The 22091-nt window shown below is 40.5% G+C and overlaps 1 protein-coding gene across 9 annotated transcripts in view; it reads right to left on the bottom strand.

Moving 5' to 3' along the window:
* The window catches only part of kif21a (kinesin family member 21A), a 54018-nt gene extending 31927 nt beyond the window's left edge, over positions 1-22091 (bottom strand). For all 9 annotated transcript variants that reach the window (XM_020078989.2, XM_020078991.2, XM_069528033.1 and 6 more), the window contains exons 1-2: positions 21724-22091; positions 453-675 (exon numbers count right to left, since the gene is read on the bottom strand). In XM_020078989.2, coding sequence (XP_019934548.1) covers positions 453-675; positions 21724-21767 — 267 coding nt within the window. In that variant the 5' untranslated portion in view covers positions 21768-22091. The remainder of the gene's footprint in view (positions 1-452; positions 676-21723) is intronic.

Below are 22091 nucleotides of genomic sequence, written 5' to 3'. Positions count from 1 at the left end.
TAAATAGCTTGTTTGTTTAATTACTACATTAATAAAAAAACACTGGCAGACTTTTTTACATGTAAAGAGATAGTCAGGGCAGCTGTTGCCATGTGTTTCCAGCTTTTATGCTGAGCTATGTAAACATTCTCCTTGCTATAGCTTGGTATTTGAGTATACAGACATGAGGGTGCATTGATCTTCTCCTCTCACTCACTGTAAGAAAGCAAGTGTATTTCTCTAAATGTTAAACTATTCCTTTAAAAATATGGTTGGACAAATACAAGGTCACAGGCGTTCAAACATTCCACAACAGTCTCCTCGAGTCTCCTTTTACCAAAATGCCAACACTCCATCTCTTCAGCCCCCCTTCTCTTTCAAACACACCCATGCAGAGAGACGAGTTCTCTTCATCCACACAGCTATAAAGCAGCGTCAGCGCTGCAGCTGAGACAGACAGGACAAAGACTTGCCTGTCCGTATGCGAAGACGGTGGCGTTGTAACCTTCGAAGCAGCCATCGATGAGCTTCTCTGTGCATGAAGTGTAGATGGCTTCCTGTTGGGAGTCCATGTCGAACACATAGTCGTAGGTGAAGGCCTTATCCTTCCCCAGGATCACCTGAGGCTCCCCGGGCATCACATACGTACAGATGTGACATCCCTCGATCTTCTCTCTGGCCAGCTGCGGACGAATCCTGTGGCAAAGAGGGGAACAAGGGGACATGAAGAGGCTTTCAGCAAAAATGTCAAACAGTTACTAATATTAGAAATAAAGAAGTACATAAATAACTGCACTTATAAAATGAAGGAAAACAAATGAAAAATCTTAAACATTTCATCAATGTGATTCATATTCAGTTCAGTTCTGTTTACATCTGATACAAATCAGGATTTCAGTCAGGTATAGACTCAGCATGTGTTTGCAAATACACAATTACTGCATAATAATTTAACAAATTAAAGGTTCAGTGTGTAGAATTCAGTGACATCTAGAGGTGAAGCTGCATGTTGCAGCTGAATACTCCTCATCTCACCTCATTATTATCAAACTACGAAACACTAGATCAGTATCAGAACTCTTGAATTATTTGTATCAGACATTTACTCTTCCATGGTACAGTGTTAGATTACAATCAGTCAGTAATCTCAAGAAGACAGACAAAAACAAACGCCACAGTATTCAATGTAAAATACATAATCAACAAAGCCTTTTATATTTATACAAAAAAAGGATTTTAAAACAGAGGTTTATCATATTAATGTGGTACGGCCTCTTTATGGCCATCGAGGATTTACAAAAAGCCACACCAAAATATTCATATGCCACAAGAGTTAAACTGTCTACAGACATACAGACGGGTCTTACAAAAAGCTGGAGACTACTTATCCAACACATTTACACTGCAGAGTGTGGTTTGGAGCATTTAAACAGTATATCCCTTCACCTATTTATTTTCAAGGACATATAATCACTGGATCCACAGTTACTCTAGCTGCTGACAAGTTGCTGTAGCTGCTGTGGGGATCAAACCTGAGTCAATCTTTGCATGATGGTAAATAAGTTATCAGCACATTTCCAGGAGCCGCTTCATGAAGCAGTTTTATAGCTGCAAATGTTGGCAGGCAGCCATTAGCTACAATCAACAAACTTAATTCACATGCAAATTATAAAACTGTCAATGTGCCTTCTCTGCTTCAGTATTTTCACTGTGCTACACTGCATTATTTACATAATGCACAAAATGTTTTGCAGATTTTCAGTTGCAGATGTGTTTTAATGTAGAACAATAGTGACCAGGTCAACATCAGAGTCTGACCTAATACTTAATCCCATAAAAGCTGCCTGCTGGATTAATATGTAAGGCTGTATGCTTAAGGGTCTGTCTGTCTGTCTGTCTGTCTGTCTGACTGACAGAGCTGAAATACTGAATGTTAGTGCTGCTGAAATCTGCCAGGGATTAACTGGTTTAATGTGGAAGTAAGAGAGGGAGAAGGGAGAGGGAGAGAGAGAGAGTTCCTCTCTTTTCGTGTGTGTGTGTGTGTGTGTGTGTGTGTGTGTGTGTGTCAATACAAACGTAAGCACTTTTTGAATGTCAGCCTGGAGGTTATATAACTGAAACAACCTTCAATAGAAGGTATATTTGCTGTACATTAAAAACATCCTGGATAATCCTGGTTACCTACAGTAGGGGATGAAAGTGTCCAACATCGTAAAACCACATTTTGAGACTTGCAGATTCAAAACAAATCCTCTCCAAAATGTGGTGAAAATAAAGATAAAGTAAAAGTAAACATGACAACATTTATATCTCAATGATTTATTATTGGTTTTTATTCGGTTTTTTGGTTTGTGGACGAAGAAGATATTTGAAGAGGCCATCTTTGACTCAATAAACAATTTTCTGGCCCTAACAACTCATATCTATAAGAAGAAATTGAAAGATTAATTGATAATGGAAATAAAATCATTCATTGCAGCCCAACTATACCACAGTTTCATCTAACTAGAATTTATTCAGAGTTGGACTATTGAGTCAACTGAACCATAACCACAAGCACCAGTGCCACTTGAAAATATGTCCGACCTTTCCTTCATTTTTTTTAAACCATCAGTGAGTGACATCAGGCTCTTGTCAAAAGAAAAGTGGGACAATTCTGTTTGCTCAGCAACTACTGATTCATTTTTCAGAAGAAAGGATCAGTCAGACTCTTCTTTACCGCTACAGACCTACAGTTCTAACTTATCGTCCAACATATATGGCACACACATTTCACATGGCAGAGATTTTACAAAAAAAAAGAACACGATGTACTGATTGTATTGCTCTCAGAGTGACCCAACATTTGCTGGGAAAACTTCCATTTTAACTCCCAAACCTCAATCACCTGCAAAGTACAAGCATCAACTGTGCAACGACAGATGCACTGATGGAACAAACCCTCTACCAACAGCATTCAGAAGGCAGGAATCTATTATCAGACTGAAGGAGTAGGAGGCTGAAGTGAAAATACAAATCAAGACATTTATTGAACCAGTACATCAAACTAATTTGTCAGTGCCATCAGACATTGAGTATGAGTCAGAAATAATAAGAGCCCAAAGAGTCTTTTTCCAAAAAGATCTGCAGGGACCTAAACATTAGTTTGATGTATAGGTTTTTATTGCCTGAATCTGCAGCTTTTCTCCACTTTACAGCCTCACAGTGACTTTCAGCCTCAGGTCGTTGTTTATTTCTCCAACCCACATGCAACACAGCAGCAAATAATAATAAAAGATTATTTCAGCATCTACGCTGTCCTCACTCAGTGGTTAACTGTGAGCAAGCAGGCCAGGCGTTCAGGAGACGTCACTCTGTCACTTTAAACAAACTCTCTTCATGGGTTCAGCTCACAATCAAGCTTGGAAGAAAAGCACCTGACAGCAGGACTGCCAGTCTCTCTGCCTCCAGTGGATAAAGGCCTCATTGTGCCCCCAAAGATCAGGGGAGAACAATACTGAGAGCCAAGTACAGTGGGGCCATTGTGTCCCTCTCTGTGACACTGGATCCCAGCGCTGACACCAACGCCACGGCTGCAGGATTGCATGGCTGGACGGAGGCGAGGGAGGAGAGGTAATGTCCTGCGTGGAGGTCATGACATGCCGGTGAATAACTGTGAATAATGGTCACTGAGTGAAGTCGAGGATGAAAGAAACAACCTTAAAATGCAAACTATTCTTCAATCTGCTGCCGCTTGTGTTTGGAAGATGCAAAGCCTCAGCTTGCTTGTAAAGATGTACAGAGAGATGCAGCATGTTTTTGTCTTGTAAATGATCATGAGGCATGAACGATACATTCTGCACCAAGTTATATAATTTTGACTGTCAAAAAGATTTAACTGATCAAATTTGACAGCAGGATATAGTCTCGTAGTAAAAATATAAACATGTGAGCATAGTAAAATTAGTGAGAAAGTACAATTGAGTAACTGAGGATAATTCTGCTGCAACATGCAACTTCACCACTAGATATCACTAAATTCTACACACTGAACCTTTAACCAATTATGGTTTCTTGGCCTGTTAGAATGTTCTAGAAATCTAATCCTTTCCACAAACCACGAGGGGGGTCTTTGTTTCAGACCATTTAACGCACTAATTGGGTGTGTAATCCTGTCTGTTTCAACACGCTCCCACACACACGCATACCCAGAAATCCAAAGTATACTCCCTTTTCACTTTTTAAAGACTTTTTATTGTACTCTCAGGATATGATGCAGATCAGTTTCTTATTAAAGCAAACACTGACGCTTATACTATTGAGTTCCACTATCCACTTCCCTTTCTGAGATAATCCTCTTTGAAAACATACTATTAGAAACAAGCTTTACAGAAATATAGAGCTCTCACAAGTATTGGGTTTTAACATGTTGATTTGTTAGTGTTTAAATTCAAATGTTTGCTGTCCAAATAAACGACATTATTTCCAGCTACAAGATTTATTCAGTTGATCCCTGCCGAGCAGCGAACACCAGCGAACAGCCGTCTGCAAATATCAACCTTTCTTGTCAACACTAACAGTGCAGATAATTAGTGAGCACACACTCAGCTTCTGTTCTGTCTGTGATCATTGAGCTCTGTAGTTAGTTACAGCATCTGCAGCTGACAGTTCTTATGCATGAGACAGCGTTATAATAAATATCCATAATAATAATCCTGTTGTGAGTGGTATGTTTTATTTTCTTGCTCAAATAAAGATTAAAGATTCATGTGTCGTGTTTTGGTCGTAAAAAATAAATACTTGGTTTACATGATTATAATATTTGAGGACACAGTGTTGCTCATTTGAAAGCAGAAGTAATTTCAGGATAAATTCTGAGAGGTTCTTTATACAACATAATCCCATATTTATTTTATGTAACTGAATCATTAAGAATCAAATTGAAAAGAGACACTACCAGATTTTTAGGATATTTCTGCTTCTTTATTAACACTTGATTATCTTCTTGCGCACACTCAAACCTGCCCCAGTGTTAAAACCACCTCCTCACTGCACTCAATGCTGCACATGACTGAGAGGTAGGTGTGAAGGATACAGAGGTGTGAGTCTGTGATATGCTTTTACGTTCACTCGAGGCTACACATCTTACTCAGCTGATACGTAGAGGTGATGTAGGAGGGCTGGGGGATATGTAAAAAAAAACATATCACATTAATTTTTTATCACATCAGTCAATATCTGTTATAATTATTCAGTGGTGGAAAACCTGCTGAAACTATGAACGTAGGGGAAAACATTATAATGTTCAGTCCTTGATGCAGAGTCGTCCACCTCTATGCAGGAGCCCAAACTTGAGCACATGTGCTGCTGCCCCTCAGCTCTGTGCTGTGTGTACGTCAACCTAGCCTGATGTGGGTGTAACTCTATTCCAGCCACATGATTGGTTCGGTGCAGGGCTATTCTCATTGGCTTTTTGGTAGTCTGTCAAAAGTCCTATCGCCGTTATATATCAACATGTCTCAAATTTCTATCAAGGAAAATTATATTGCAATAAGTATCGATATAATTTTATCACCCAGCCTTAATCCGAAGCAATGATTAATAATCAGTACACTTGTATCCTTGTCATATTTGGTGAACTTGATTTCCATCACAACGTCAAACAATGGATGTGCATGGAATTTCAGCAAGGAACAAATATTATGAAAATTCTTTCAAGGTTGTGCAACAGTGTGCAATAAGGCTTCAACTTCAGATTATCTGCCTATTATTTTCTCAAACGAGTAAAACATGGACATTGGGGATGCAAGTGATGATCATTTATATTATCAATTAATCTGCCGATTATCTTCTCCTGTATTCTTTTTAATCTGGAACACATCAGAAGATAGTGAAGTTTGTTGTAAATTCCTGCAGCGTAAGATGATGTCTTGAAATGTTGTCCCTCAAAGACCCAAAGATGCTTAGTTAAATTTAATGTGAAACAAAGAAATGTAAATGATGCCACATAAAAATGTACTTTAGGTGAATATCAAAAATGTAAGTAAATATATTAAATAAATAAATAAATATATTTTTCAGTTTAAATGTTTTCCTACCCTTATATATGAAATCTAATTAATAATTTAATTAATGACACCATATATATTTGTGCCCTGCCTCATTTGTGTTTGCAGAGACTACGCTGTTGAGAAGAGGCTTGTGCCAAGATAGAAAGGAGGTGAAAAGAAACAGACTCAGAACAACCTTTGTTCATGCACACACAGCCAAAAATCAAAGCCACGCACACAAAAGCAAAGCTCCACTCCCTGTGGTTTCTGCAGACTGGAGAGTAAACAGGACAGATCTTTGAGAGGAGATATGCTGAGAGCAGCAGTGCGGCTGCTTGAGATGATGTCACGCGCTGCCACTGGGCTGTGCGCTTAACTTAAGTGTAACAACTCACTGTCCTTTATAGAAGCCAGAGTGAAGGACAGAGAGAAAGAGGGTGTGCAGAAGAGAGAAAGTAATAAGGGGGAAAGTGTGTTGCTTTGTCACACACTTGGCTTGTTGCCAGACACTGCAGGCCATCGCCTACATGCCTCCCTCTGACTGAAACTGAAGTGAGGCAGCACTCGAAGGTTTGGGAGCAGGGGTGATCACTTTAAAACATGCATCTTGTTCTCACCTTCTACTCACTATATAAAAGGCACATCTGCAATTCAGTCACAACACATCAGAACAAAGGGGTTTACCTTTTCTGTTTAACACATCAGGACTGGTCACAACTAGCACAATAATTGGCACATTCTTCATTTTAATTTGGGTTATCACTTTTTCTCAACATCTTTTTGCTCATACTGTCCACTGCTGCAGCGGCTCTGTCTCAAACACTTCTTTAGCTCCTCTCTCTTTGAGGCCCCCCTCCCATTAAAGCCCAGTCTGCTCTGATAGGATATGACCTTTGCTTTCGCTTGACCTGACTTTGCTAATAGGGCGTGCCAGACCAGCCACTCGGTGTGCATTATCCAAATACAAGATATTGTGATGTCACTCACAACGATGCCCACAGACTGGGCGTTTTCACTTTGCTGAACATTCACATTCACAAAAAAACACCAGAGGAAATAAAAGATTAAAAAAAGCATCATGGGGCTAGTTTAAATAATTTGAAAAAACAACTTGACTTATAGGTCCATTAGCAAACTTAGAAAATTACTTCAAAAATCACAAGGGAGACTACATGACTCAAAAGAGAGAAAAACTCCAGACACAGCATCATCAAGGACATCTGAAACCCGTGGCCTGTAAATAAGACTGGATGACATGGCAGCTCCAATAAAGTCAAGCCAGGCCATCTTCATCACCTCCTGGTGGCTGTAATATGAATCATAAAACCCTGCCTCCTCCATGGTAGCAGATGCTGTTTCTGGTAGTTAATATCACTATATCACTAGTATAACCACTGTCAACAGTATTTTAGATCTGTTTTTTTTTATTTCAATAATATGCAAATTATTTATTCAATCATTCAATTAGGTATATAGGTACACAACTCAAGATATGTCCCTAACATCCAACAAAATAAACTGGTGGCAGGCATTCATTAGAGTGGTAGAACATACAAGGGATATTCTCCATCATGTTCTAAAATGGGAAAGTGTTTAGTTAAAAAGGCATAGAGGTAATGATGTCCGATCTACTGAGCGGACAGCTTTCATAGTACCACCATAAAGCCAGTAGCCAGTCAGATTTACCTTTAGCCACAGCGTACCCTCAAGTTTGGTCTGTATCACTGATTACAAGCCAAAACTCTATATGATGCTAAGGTGCACAACTGAAGTTATGTCCCTAAAATCCTCTGGTGGCCAATAACACCTGCTAACATCTACTGGTAGTTGGTAACTTTAATTGTGCAGAAGACCTTCAAACGTACAAGGGATATTTACCATCTTGTCCTTTGTTCTAAAAACATTTGTCAGAAAACAGAGGACAGGAAAATAAATGAGCAAAGATTTTCTCTGAACATCCACAATGCAAAGGAATATTTGCATGTAATATACTGTACCATACTTCCACTCCAATCATGTCAAGACGCTTCACGCTGACATTGGCTGCATATTACACTTATATGCAAATAAGAATCTCTACAGAACACGGATTGGAGCAACTCAGCTAAGATGATGTGTGTGGAAAGGGGGGTATTCAGCAGGTTTAAAGAGAAAACTGTAACAGTACTGAATGATAACAGTGAAGTACTTAAAACCTGTGTATTTTAACACAAACAAGGTATCTCACTGAGCATATCATGTTAAATACTGCAGTTTGACAACAGTGTTAATAAAAAGAAAGAGAAATCTAGAGAGGAATCCTCTGCAGCTTGTATTGAGGGGAATGCTTTTAATTTGCCCTTTAGTGAAGAGGGTACATTTTTAGTATCAAAAACCCAGCTCCATGTGGTTTCATGCTCTGCCCTTTGAGCCAGACGGGACCACCTACAGCACCAGACAAAGGCCACAGACGAGCTGCAGGAAAAACCATGAGCACATGCAATCTGTGTCGCAGTCAAACACAAATCCAGCAATGTTTCCCCCAAAAACTGTATCATCGTGTCTTTTTGTTCGTGCTGGCCTGAAACACTCTGCACACTGCGTGACATAAAGGATGGGGTTGCCATGGCGACTGGTAATAGAAGCGGTAATGGAATCGAAGAGTTAACGTCATAATCCGATCCCAGCAGGACATAATGCTGGTCTGGCAGACTAAAGGGTGCCAAGGGGGAGGGGCATAAGGGAGAGACAAACTCAGTATACTGCCGCCCATTAAAGACTTCAGGATGAGGTTAATTTACTGCAGAGTGCCGACCCAACTTCTGAGTTAGTTGACGTTTCCTCAGTCTGTAATCATTAAATTATTCTTAACCCACAGGGATCACTCTTACTGATCTCAAGTCAACCACTTAGACAGGCCTTAGTTATCCTCTCTGTTCAGCAAAGAGCCAACACAGCAGTCATACGTACATTTATAAGATAGGACAAATTCATTAGCCCATAGCTGAGTCCATAAACAGAGTTAGCCTTGGTCCAAGGCCTTTTGCTGCCTGCATCCTGTGCTTACACAGCATCAGTTAGACCAAGGTTAGCGAGTTTAACTCAACATGTCAGCACTTTCTGTTCAGAAAATACTATTTACCATCATTTACAAAGTTAACAAAAAAGTAGATTTGAATTATGAGTTAGAGTTGGTAATCCTGGAGGAGCTAGCAAGAGGAGGTTACACTTTGACAACCAATACATTCCACCCCCTTCCATCAGCTCTCTGGTCAAAGGGTCAAATCGGGTCTAAAATAGGCCCGACTACTCTCAAGTGTGCAGCAGCCTTAAGTAAAATAAAAACATGGAACCCATTTATCAAATTTAATCTTATTTCTGGGTGTGTTACAGAACAAATTCATCACATATTCTAACACAAGGCCAGAGCTTGCAACAACAAGAGACACACCCAGACGTCTGGCAGGGCACACAGCCTGTGTTTCATAATCTGCACATGAAGTTCACAGAGGCAGAGGCAACCCTGTTGTCTGACCCGAGCTTGGTTCATCATGCTGTAATAATAAAGCTGTGGATATGCATGGACATCCCAGTGATCATGGAAAATGTGCTTTGAAAAACAAACAAGGCTGCAGTGAATCCCTCTGGAACGCTGATAACAGCATTACTGTTTCCTGCAGGTCAGGGGTCAGGCAGCAGACAGCCCCATCATTATAAGGGGTGGGGAAGGTTAGGAAACAGGAGGTGTCACCAAGGGATCATCTGGAGCTGTCAACATGGAACAGGAACGCCACCAGGCAGGCCAGGGCCAGTGTTTGAGGGAACACTTGTCATTTCTATCGCTCATTGACACATAGCCATATTACTAGTGTGGAGGTTTTTGTGGTTTAGGTCCATTTTATTCTTTTCCCCTTAATGCTCATTGTCCTCTTTCACCTAGTATGACAGTACATACTACATTCAGAGGCAGATTATCCACATTTGCCACATATTTGACTGGAAAATGATTACTGTCTCTGAAACCTTGTTACCTCCACCAAAGACCTTATGTTTTTGTTTATTTCCCATTGAATAAGTCATTGATCTTGATGAAAAACTCAAACATATGTATGGGATTGTGTGCAAATTGGTGCAGATCCAAATAAAAATCTTGTTAATCTTCATGCCGAATTTCCAGGAACTGCTGAGCCTTGGTGAAGAACAAGAACAATATCAAGGATTAAAAGTCATTGTTTCCTAAATGTAGTGTTTGATTATATCTATTATTATAGAGTATTTTTGGAGGAGGACAGGTCAAATTGCTCTGAAGAAAAGATAGATCAGACTTTCACTTTTAAGCATCACATTATTGAAAACTGATGGTACAGTGATGTTTTAAAGCCTCCTCCTTTTTCTAGTCTGGCTGACTATATTTGTGGACACATCAGTGTACTATGAATGTGACATCCTTTTCAGGAGTGGAAACACTCACCCATACACACACAAACACACGTTAAACCTATTACGAGGGGTGTTTAATTTGGACCATAGCACAACAAATAAACTAACACTGTATACAGTTAACTGACATCAGTAAAATGCTCCAGGTCTGGAGACATAATGAAGCCAAGCAGCTCAAATAACAGCAGCAGGGCCTAAAAGCAACAGCTACAGTCATTAGCAGTTAAACCAGTCAGAATCTCACTCAGCTATTTATGGCTGATTCATTGCTATTTGAATATGATGCTGATGCTGTAGAAGAATTAAATATAAGCAAGGAGTTTATAATGACAAGGCTTTTTAAACCTGTATGAAACTTTAACTGCACATGTAGACATAAATACAACCAGTATACAAATACCAGCTGGCAAAGAAGACACATTTACACAAAGCCATCAAGCTGGCACTGGCTTCTCTGGAACTCTTAAAGGTTTGCAAAGTCATTACTAGTTTAAACAATAAATTATCTTTACTAAACACATTATAAAAAGCACTAGATAAAAGCCAGCAATCCTGGAGCTGTTTTCTTGTTAGAGCAGATTTGTGAAAAACATTCTCAGAGGGCAATAACATGTTCATTCTGAGTCTCTTCACATACAGGACTGTGGATTGTGTTTATTTTTCTTTCTGAATTTATTTATTATGTATATTATATTTCAATTATTATTTGTTTTAATTTTGATAACTGCTTAAAGCTCATGAATATCCAGGAAATATTATCCAAGGATATATTTCCTGAAGTCAATCTAAAAAAAGTAAATACAGAAATGTTCAACTTCCATATTTGCATCAATGTGGTGTGGATTAGTCTGTGACACTGCTGAGAAGTTACTGCAGCCCAGGTTGTATTGATGGCAGCCTTTAGCTCTGTATTGTCATGACAATACCCCATAGATTTTCCACGGGGCTCAGTTCAGTCGAGTGTGCTGGCCAGTCAAACACGTTTATATCATGGTCAGCAAACCAGTTAATAGTAGTTTTGGCTCTGGGGGCAGCTGCTAAGTCCTGCTGGAAAAGGAAATCGGCATCTCTATAAAGCTTGCCAGCAGACGGAAGCATGCAGTGCTCTAAAATCTCCTGGTAGACAGCTTTATAGACTTTGGACTTAATAACACAAGCAACACTAGCAGATGACATGCACCTCAAATCATCAGGGTTTTTCTGAGGCAGTGACTACTGAAATTAAAATGTATGTAATGTAATAAGTCTGGGATATATTACATTTTAATTTTCTTAAAGAACTAATGAAAAATATTGAACTCTTTTACAATATTCTTATCACAGGCTTATAATGAGCATCTACTGATTTTCAAAAAGCTACAGACTACACCGGCTTTTCATTGTACTAATATGATTTATAGTTTACATTTCTGTCAATATTATCTTTTTTGGCTTTAATAGTTGGCCCACAGTAGTGAGGGTCCGGAGAACGAGTAGGGGGAGAGATGACCCACAAAGGTCCTCACCTGCATGGAAACCAAAAACACTTTTCTTTGATAAGGATTGTACATTGCTTCGTAATTTAAAAGCTCTGCAGTTAAATAAGTTCACTGTTGTTCACTGTCCCCTTAAAAGTGCTGCTACCCCAAATTGAGTTTTGATGATGTGAATTTCCGAGGTTTGGATAATGTCACATTATTTTCAAATTATTTTTCACAATCTTCCAGAAATATTTAATATATAATGCAATTTACTGATCAATATTTGGTGACATGTAAGAAATGTCCTCATAATTCCACTTGCTCCACAGGGCTCGTATGACCGAGTCTTGCCTGAACTGCAGTGTCATTCAACCATGAATTGTTGACACAGGAGTCCCATCTCTGTGTCAGCCAACTACACAAAAGCTACCACTGAAAATATGGAGAGTGTGCGCGTATGTGCGTGTGTGTGTGCGTGTGTGCGCGTGCAAGTGAGGGACACATCAGCTCGCTGCCATCTGCAGCTTATAAGGCAGCCAGATAGCAGATAATAGGTTAAGCAAACACCAGTCGAGGTCGAGTGGAAGTCAGTTCAGCTCTGCAGTTAACCGTTTGTATCTCACGTCAAATGTGCAATTCAATTTTTGGGGCCGATCAATGCTAAATTCAAATGACTAACATCTCATGAATATGCAGATTCAGACAGCTGCTGCGTGACTCCTGCAGGTGGTGAGGGTTAATTTGCATATGCTTCCTTCAGAGGCGTTTTATCCATGCCTCCTTTTAGGTGCAAGACACAGTCTGACACGGGGAGGTGTCCGACAAGCTCATTGTACAAACTGAAGTGTGTGAAGGAAGTGGCTGACTGCACACATCATGGTCTCAAAGTTTTCCCTCCAGAGGATCTCATGCTGTTTTCCACATGAGCTCATTCGGACATTCCCCAGACTATATACCAGAAGACTTTTGTATGACATACATACGCCTACATGTGCTGCATCTGGCTATACACCATGATTGGTTTGTAGACAGGCGTGTGTCTGATATCTGCATGTTATCAATTCTGCTCTTCTATATGCAAACGTTTTTTAATAAAGGCTGTAGAAAAAAGTAGTCTTCCAATATGAATGGAGAAAATGAATGTACCAGTTAAATGGTAAATGTTCTGTATTTAAATAGAGCTTTTCTAGTCTTGATGACCACTCAACGTGCTTTACAGTACAGTTTGCCATTCGCCCATTCACACACATTCATACAGTGCATCTATTAGTAGCACTTTTTCTACAAGGGTTCAGCATCTTGCCCAAGGACACTTCGGCATGCAGATGGGAAAGACTGGGACCGAATTGCCGACCCTCTGGTTGGAGGGTCTACCCCGCAGCCACAGCCGCCCGCTTTCAGTTCATTTTGTTCATTTGGTTGCGACTGTAATATCATAACGGTATTACAAGCTAGCAAAATTAACACCCTCTTCATCTAAACATTATTTTGTTGGAGGCTACTACAAGCAATCCTGCAAGCTGCTTCAGATTCCATCTCTTCTATTGTTTTAATGCTGTCTCAACTTCCTGCAACTTCCATTAATCCTCAAGTCCAAAGTATCAAGAAAAAAAAGTAATAATTACATTGCAAACGAATAGGTCTGCAGTTCAGTTTGATCAAGACGAAGACCACTTCTCTGAGTCTTACTAAATTTTGGTCTGTTACACACCTGTTTTTTTGGTTCGGACTAAACTGACAAGTCAGATAGTCCGGACCAAACAAGGTAGGTGTGAAAGCCCCCTTGGTTATAAACATACCAGTTTTAATAAGTTGTATCATACAAACCCAGCCACTGATATGTTTCAGATATAACCTCACGTATCATGTTTACATACAGATACAGTTTCATAAGTTATAGCAGCTCACTTGAACAGAGAAAATACATCCATTAACTGCAGACAGTGTCTTGACATAAATAACAAGGTGGCAGCTCACAATGCAAACAGAGCTATTTGTGAACATCTGAGGCCTATTTGTGACTTTCCACTGGCAGTTTGATGATAGAAGTTAAGTTACATCCACATCGTATTTGTGGCACCAGTTCCACATTTAGGCCTCATCCGTTATAGCCTTTAGCCCTTAACTGGACGCGTGTGTGCAGGGAGGAAGGGGCCAACATTAAGCAGAGCCATGTTGTCTTCGGTGGAAACTTAAGGAAGGTGGAGGAAAATGTCAAAAGACTGAGTAGAGTGTGAATAACTGCAGCAGCATTACAATGGGTGTGGTGTGCACGTAAGTTGTTGTATAATTACCGAGCACATCCAATCTCTTTTGCGTGAAAAGCCTGTTTCATAAGTGCTGCATAATTTTAAGAGGGCGGTGGTGGAAGTAGGAAATCCATTCCTTGTCATAAACATGTCCACATGTGGTGCATGCGGCTCCACAGTCGAGGGCTCTCTGTACTGGTACAGATGCGACTGGCAGAAATGTGCTGACTCCTCAGAGGTTGCGATATAGATAACTGAGGTCTTCCAGCAATGCCATGGCAAGACATGAATCTATTCTGGGGGAAGTTGAGTTTAAGTGTAGGCTATGCTTAGTATGGTCTTGGAATGTAGGAGACTTCTGTCTAGAAAGAGGTCACAAAGGCAAAACAGTGGAAACACATAGAAGTTCCCCTTTAACTATGGCACTTCACAGTGGCCCGTCACCATGAGTAAGTCAAAAACTTTAAGTCTTGCTGTCAAGAGAAGTCTATGCTCCAGCTACATTGCCTGCATTTACTTTCATTGAGTTACTCTATTGCAACAACAATAGTTGTTAGTTTCATGTTTATGAAATAACCTATTGATTATTAATATGATTATAATATCATATGTCAGCAAATAAAATATGGTCTTCACATACAACAAACTGGAACCAGATGTTTGGGATCTTTGATAATTGACTTAAACAACTGAGTAAATATCAAAATTACCTTGATTACTTGATTCTTTTAGTTCTAGCTGCTCATAAGCTAGTTAGCCTATAGATATAATTATAGAGGATTCATCAACAATGTGGATAAATAATTAAAGGAATTCATTAAGCAAAATATTTTTAAAAACTTAATCCCTGAGAATCGTATCTGTTTTGTATCATTCCACATTTATATGTTTGGGTAAACTAAACAAGGACTGTAAGCTTAGTTAACTGTTTCACTGAGGACAGTATATGGACTGAATGCCTCGATCCCAGGTACAGACAGCACACAAGTCTATTACAATGAGCAACTTTAACTGCAACACTATAAACCTATATTGACTGTCAGTTCACCATAAAAAGATGTAAGGTCAGCTATGTTATACTGTAATAAGCAGTCTATTAAAAGCTGGCCTGTGTTGAGCTCCCACTCCTCTTTCAGCTATATCTGCAGGCAAAGTGGGTATTATTCATAGCTTCCGTCTGTGTTACTTGGCTAGCACTTTAACACTTTGGCTAGTGGTTAAGAAGACAATCAGCATGTGCAGAGAAGCTCCCCTCAGGCTATTTCTCTCACAAAGGAATGGAGATCATGGCAGGAGGATGCAGAGCTGGAAGGAAACAACGCAGGCCACAGCCAACAAGCATCGCTCCACACAACAAAAAATAACCCTGATGTTATGCTGGACCAATGTTTTTTAAAGGTCGTCAGTCCACATAAAACAACTATGAACAGTGGTTCCTGCTGTGTGTGGTTTTAAAATGCTGATTACTGCACATGATCATCTTCCATTGTTACTGTAGACGGAAGTTAGGTTATTCATCATTTTGTTCATATTGTATCCACTTGTTTGCCTATGCAGTTAATCATGCTGTTCTTGGAGATGTTCAGTGATGTAATGTGAGTTGGTCAACAGTCATCACCATACAGGAGATAGACCTACATTTCAGTCATTACCCAGAATTTAGAATGTTTAGAAAGGAGCCATTTCCCCCATGTATAGCTAGCAGGCTGGCTAATACCCATACCAGAATTAATTAATGATAAATCTCCTGTGCACCAGACAAGAAAAACACATAGATCCCAAATTTAAGAAGCTCACAGTAACTAATGCTCATCCTATTTGCTTGTAAATCAACTTAAACTATTAATTATCAAAATAATTGGATTAGTTTTGGTTTTAGGTTTGCTACAATTAATGGGCCTCTAGTGGTTTACAATCATCCTAATATTATTCTACCTCCAACACATCTACATAGGGTGGTTAATTCATATTCACCTGCACATTTAGGATACACAGAGTAATGCAGTAAACATGCATTTCTTTAAATAACATTAGTGTCATATCCAGTGGAAGACACCTGACTCAGCTCAGACTGAGTTTCTGTGGCCAATGAAAAAGAAATTGTGTGTATCGGGTTACATGTGGACTGGCAGAATTCACATTCCTGCCTCATACCATCAGCAGGTGTTTAACACAGTGATTGGCTTAAAAACAGTTCACAGTATTAAAGTGTCAACTGTAGCACCACAGATGGGTATAAATACTGGTTAATAGTTAAAACAATGGGAGGAAATAGAGGGGAGCTAGAGACTAACACACACTTTTATATACACACTGACACACACAGATTCACAGGGGCATGGGTCAGTGGCGAACTCCTGACAGACTGACTTGGCTCAGTGGATATGAACAAAGCACAGGGTCTGGAGAGGCTTTAGACTCTGCTGGGGCTTTTGTGTTTGCATGGTGCTGCCATGGGTGACCAGCGCGCATCTAAACGTCCCGTATCTGAGCTCCCACTGGTCCTCTGCCAGTCCTCCACTGGCCCTGCCCATGTTTTTGGCAGCACATAACTATTCTACTGTTTCTTCATCTTACTTTCACTCTTGTATTTGTAGTTTTATCATTTTGTCTCTGTTGAATTTTACAATGTGTCATGATGCATTTCATATTTTATGTAAAGCCATATGAATTGCCTTGTTGAAATTTTCTATTAAGTATATACATTCAAAGTGTAAACCTCTGGAAATAAATCCTGACAAGTCTTCAGGTTTTTCTACTCACATGTATAAAACTCAAAACTAGAACTCTAGTTTCCTAAACTTTTTCAAATATGCATGTTATGGCTATATGCAGTTAAAAGCTGCTCCTTGTGACTGCTTAAAAACAGCCACAATTCCCTATATGACCATGTTTTCAGCAGTTTTCTAATCTGCACCTCACATATCCTCTCAGCTAAGTGGCCCCCTCGCCTCTGTTTGCACTGTAAACCCCCACAGCTATTGTCAGCTGTTGTCTCCTGTCAGCTGAGTTACAGCCTGCTCTGCTCTTTAAGTCATAGTGGATATCTGCGCTAATTGTGCAGCTCATTTTAACAAGCTTCGTCTACCACTGTTAACCCTGCCTCTGCAGTTGGCTCAGGAGCGACAGGCTTAGAGATTCAGACCAGTTGCTGCATGCCTCCATGCCATTACATTAAGGTACGCCTGTAACTTAAGCCTTAAGAGGTTTAGGGACCCATTTAATTTCATTATCATGATTGTTATGCCCCTCAGCTGAGAAGTGAAATCAACAAGTCCTTACAGAGAAGAAGAAAGGCTGACTTTCCATGATGAGATGTGTCTTTTGATGAAGTGGGCTGCTTCACCTTACTCAGTGGTTAATGAGCTTGGCAAAAGCGGCAGATATAAACATAGTCGAAGTTGCTCCGCTACACTCTGATCCGTGCCGCTCATCTGTCACCACCTTAAGAGCAAATGGTAGCCGTGTGTTTGTTGAAATGCAGTAATTGCCTCGGCAGGCCGGTTCAACAAGTCTCTAGTTCCACCTAAGCCCTTCCCCTCAACGTACACCTACCATTTAAATCCAGTCATTGTGACATCCTGCACTGTGCAAATAAGCCGACTAGAGTGCAGCCTATATACTGTAGCTGAAGAGGTGCACCGCGTGACTCTCTCTCAATGTACCGACCATGCAGGTGAATGGGTAAACACATGCTGTTGACGCAAAGGCACATTAAAGCAAATGTTTTGACCGCTGTGTTCCTTTGTGAGTACAGGACGGCCTCTGTTAAGATAAGCTAGGGTCTTAAACCGATTCAACAACCTCAGCCGAACACCTCAGTCCTTAAGGCGACCCTATTCAAGGTAATGAGCAATCCGGGATCAGGTCTAGTGGCTTAAACAGCAACATTCATTTGCTGGTCTCTACAATTAGCTAAACGTGTTTTCCATTTACATGTGAGGCTTTTTGTTGACACGCAGAAACCCCTGTGTAGCTAGGAGCATAAGCATGCACAAATATCTGGGAGCTATTTGGGATTATGTTGAATTGAGGCAGCTGAGAGAATGAAGTGTCACGCCCAATCTGAACTGGTTGTACACGTGCACGGTGAGACTTGTCAACAGTCTTGATGAAGTGTTTTGCCAGTTGGTAGCAGTTATGACATGATGCCACTGCAAATTGGGTTTCACAGAGAAAAAGCAATGTGTAAACTAATTACAACACTGGTTTTACAGGCATCGTCAGAGCCTACATACTTCAAGATGATTATCAGTAGAGGTCCAAAGCTTTAAATTACAGCATGCATTTTACTGAGACAGATAAACTGCTTTTTATTTTAGACTTGTTTTCGCATATGACAAAGTGAAATGTAGTGTGCTAAAATCAGAGGCTGTAACTTTAGTTCCTGAACACAAAATATCCATCCCGCACTGGATGAATGTTGCATTTTGTTGCAATTTGCAAGAATCTTTTGGAAAGTGAAAGTCATTTAAACCCTTAATTATACACTTTTTGTAAGTTTTTCGTAAGAGGCCATGGTTTGCTTTGCAGTTCGACCTTCACATCAAACATCCTGTGTACTTTCGACATAATTAGAGACCTGGAGTCAGACTGGTGAGACTTCAGCTCAATGATCAGTTTTGAGGCAGCAGTTTGTGGCCGTGTTATACTATATTGCAATATCCACTCAGTTGCCAGTTTATTTGACACAACTAAAGCAGTCTTATTAAAGCAGTCATGCAAAGAAAAACAACTTTTATGAAGAATACTATTTTTTGTTTTTTGTTGAATCTGCTCATCAGGCAACTTGTGCCTCTACTTTGGGTGTCACAGGTGTTGTATCTAATTTGTCCATCTTGCTTCAACTGTAGTGTGAATATCAGACAAATCTTTCTATACAACACAATACAAATCATCAGCACTGCAAATATCCTCCACAATGACCGTACAGTTGAAGCAACACCTCTCTAAAACAACTGCAATAAAAACTGGACATTACAACCTTCATGAAGGGGGGATGTATAGCTGTGCTGTTGTGTTAGACTGTATTAGCTTTAACAGCTGGTTTAAATAAAATGAACTGGTACAAATAGAGATGCAACGACAAGATTTAAAATGGAACAATTCTTCACTGAAATGGCTAAAAGGACCTATGTTATATATTATGTTGACTTGTGTTCTTACATTATCCAAAATGTTTCCAACATTGTTGAAACCCAGAGAAACCCCAATTTTATTCAAGGTTACAAGACGTTACAGTTTCGTCTTTTATTTGCATCATATCCGCTTTACCCACGACTCTGCCTCTGCTATAACTTCCCATGAAACGACGTATGATGACAGAAAAACACACTGCTAGCCAGTAAGAAAGCCAGATCTTCTTCCCTTCCACTGTTTGTTTTGGTCACATGTAATGATTACTACTGTCCCTGAAAACTTGACCATCAAAAATGAACATGATTCGTGGTCAGCTTGATTTTCAGCAGCAATGATCCTGTGCAGATTCAGCAAACTGTGTCTTTGGTTATTGTTTCGATGGACAGACCCCTTGTGTTGCAGTTTTAAATATTCTCTGCTTTCAGATTCGGAACTATTTATACTTTCTGGTTTCATTTATATTGTTCAAATAAAACATTTTAGGACATCACATTGGGCTTTAGTAAAATGTGATGGACATTTTCCAGCACTACTGGCAAGAGTGTGTTCTAAAGTACAGTCCAATGCAACAACAGCAGCATCATCACATTAGTGAAGTGGTTAAAACACCACAGGAGTCTCAACTGAACTTTCTCAGTGTGGTTATGTTCATCGCAGGACAGTTGTATTGTATAGTCTCACATGAGGTTCTGTTATTTCTCTGGTTACTTAGTCCTAACAGTAGAGGGTTTTTTAGACTGTGCAGCTTCAGAGCTTCAAATCGTACAAAATGTAATCTCTGGGCATAAAGAGGGAAGAGCCTTTGCTCTTTGATTATCGGGGTATGTCACCTAAATCTGCTATTTCCTGATTAGTTATTATTTTGTTCATTAAAAGCCTTACTTTAACTATGCTTAGCTCCCTTTGGAAAACCTTGGAGGCCATCAGCTATTGTCTGACAACAAAATAACTTCTGCGTGCAAGGGTGAGTGTTTTGGACCTTCAGGCCTTACATTCTCCAAACACTGTTTACAGTCCGACTAGATAATTTTATTATACAAGTAAAACGTGTTTGTCCCTCGCCAACAGATTCTGCACATTCACATGCAGAATGTGCATAAAGACATTACCTTTGGAACAACACAACAAGCCATTTACCAAATAACAAAAGTAGACCACTAATGTCAGCTGCATTTAAAGGTACAGTGTGTTGAATTTTGTGATATCTAGTGTTGAAATTGCATGTTGCAGCTGAACACCCCTCACCTCACCCTCTCCTTCCAAACACGTAAAAGAAACTGTGGTAACCTTTAATTGTCATAAAAACTCAAAAGCTGTTTAGTTTGTCCAGTCTGGACTAATGTAAAAAACATGGCGGCCTCCGTAGAGAGGGTCCCCTCCATGTAAATATAAAGTATTTAAATATAAAGGGTCTTTTCTGGGGTAAAGAAAACTACAATTCATACAATTTAGATGAAACAGTGAAACATCATGAGGATTATTCAATATTAAATTTCTGCCAAAAGATCCTTTCATAAAATCTTACACACTGAACCTTGAATCAAAATGTAGATTTCTCTAATTACCAAATGAAAGCTCGGCACAAAAATGCTCCTCACACCCAATGATGATGCACTTTTGTGAGAAAGTGCATGTGACAGCGATGATCAGGAACAAATGAGAAGAAGCAAGGAAGGACATCTCGGGAAAAACACATAGAGGAGAAATAGGCAAGAGGCATGCGAACTTTTTGTATTTTTTCAATAATATTCTCTTAATGGCCTCGAAGAGAGACAGAGAGAGAGACTGGTGTCACAATGTGCCATCATCCCTCTCTGTGCCACCTCACCAGCTGGGTGGGAGTGGCCCACCTCGACACAATAGCACGCATTTATGAAATGCATGGACTTGGAGGACAGAAGCCTGATTTTGTGGCTGCTCAGAGGCTTAAATCACTGGCCAGGGGCTGCAGACAAACCGTCCACACTGAAGAGACTGACGGGGTTACAGGAGCTGCACTGCCCGGTCCATGAAACGTGGCTGTCAAGTGAAGCTCTTCTTTCATCGACTAACTGTCTCCCTGCAGGAGAGGAGAGGAGACAGGCCGATTGTCTCTGTCTCTCCCTCTGACTGCTCAGCCCTTAGAAAAGGTACCGTCCCCCTCTGGTGCGTGCCAGCGTGGAGACGACCAGGCACGTGTGTGTACACCTGTGCACGGACACATACTTGTGCATCCACTTTAGGACAATGCAGAGAGGACAGGGGACAATGTCCTGTATGGAAGGGAGAAGCATCAAGAGGTGCCGAGCTGGAGCAGCTGAGATGACGTGAGGCTGATAATATAAAGACAGTGTGTGTGGGTGTGTGTGTGTTAGCAGATGATGGAGCTTCTAGGCCCGCAGCACTGACTGACAGGTGGTACCGGCTAATTAACACCCATAGAGATGAAGAGATGTTGTCGGGACTTACCTCAGCGCCACACGGACTGAGCTGTCATCCTGTCCCGTCGTCATGGCTCCTCGTACAAGAACCAGCAGGAGAAGAAAGAGCAAAAGGCGAAGTTGTCTGTTTTGGTCGCTTCCTCTGGAAAAACAGCGAGGGGAAAAAAGTGCGCACTCCCCCGAGCAACGGTGCCGCTCACCTCCACTTCAACACCGCCATTAGAACCCACAGAGAAACGAGCTCAGCGGTGCGTTCACCGTGACACCAGCGACGAGCTGAGGCTGCGTGTCCGCATCTCTGCGCGGTCCGGCCCGGATGCTTCGGCTTCAGCCCCGGCTTCAGTGAAAGAGACACACCGCTGCGAGCTGCTCCGCACACGTGCACGCGCACACACA

This window comes from Paralichthys olivaceus, chromosome 7 (genome assembly GCF_024713975.1).
Source record: "Paralichthys olivaceus isolate ysfri-2021 chromosome 7, ASM2471397v2, whole genome shotgun sequence".
In the NCBI taxonomy this organism is placed as follows: domain Eukaryota; kingdom Metazoa; phylum Chordata; class Actinopteri; order Pleuronectiformes; family Paralichthyidae; genus Paralichthys; species Paralichthys olivaceus.
The sequence above is the reverse complement of the archived record's forward strand: the minus strand, read 5'-3'. Positions and strand labels throughout refer to the sequence as shown.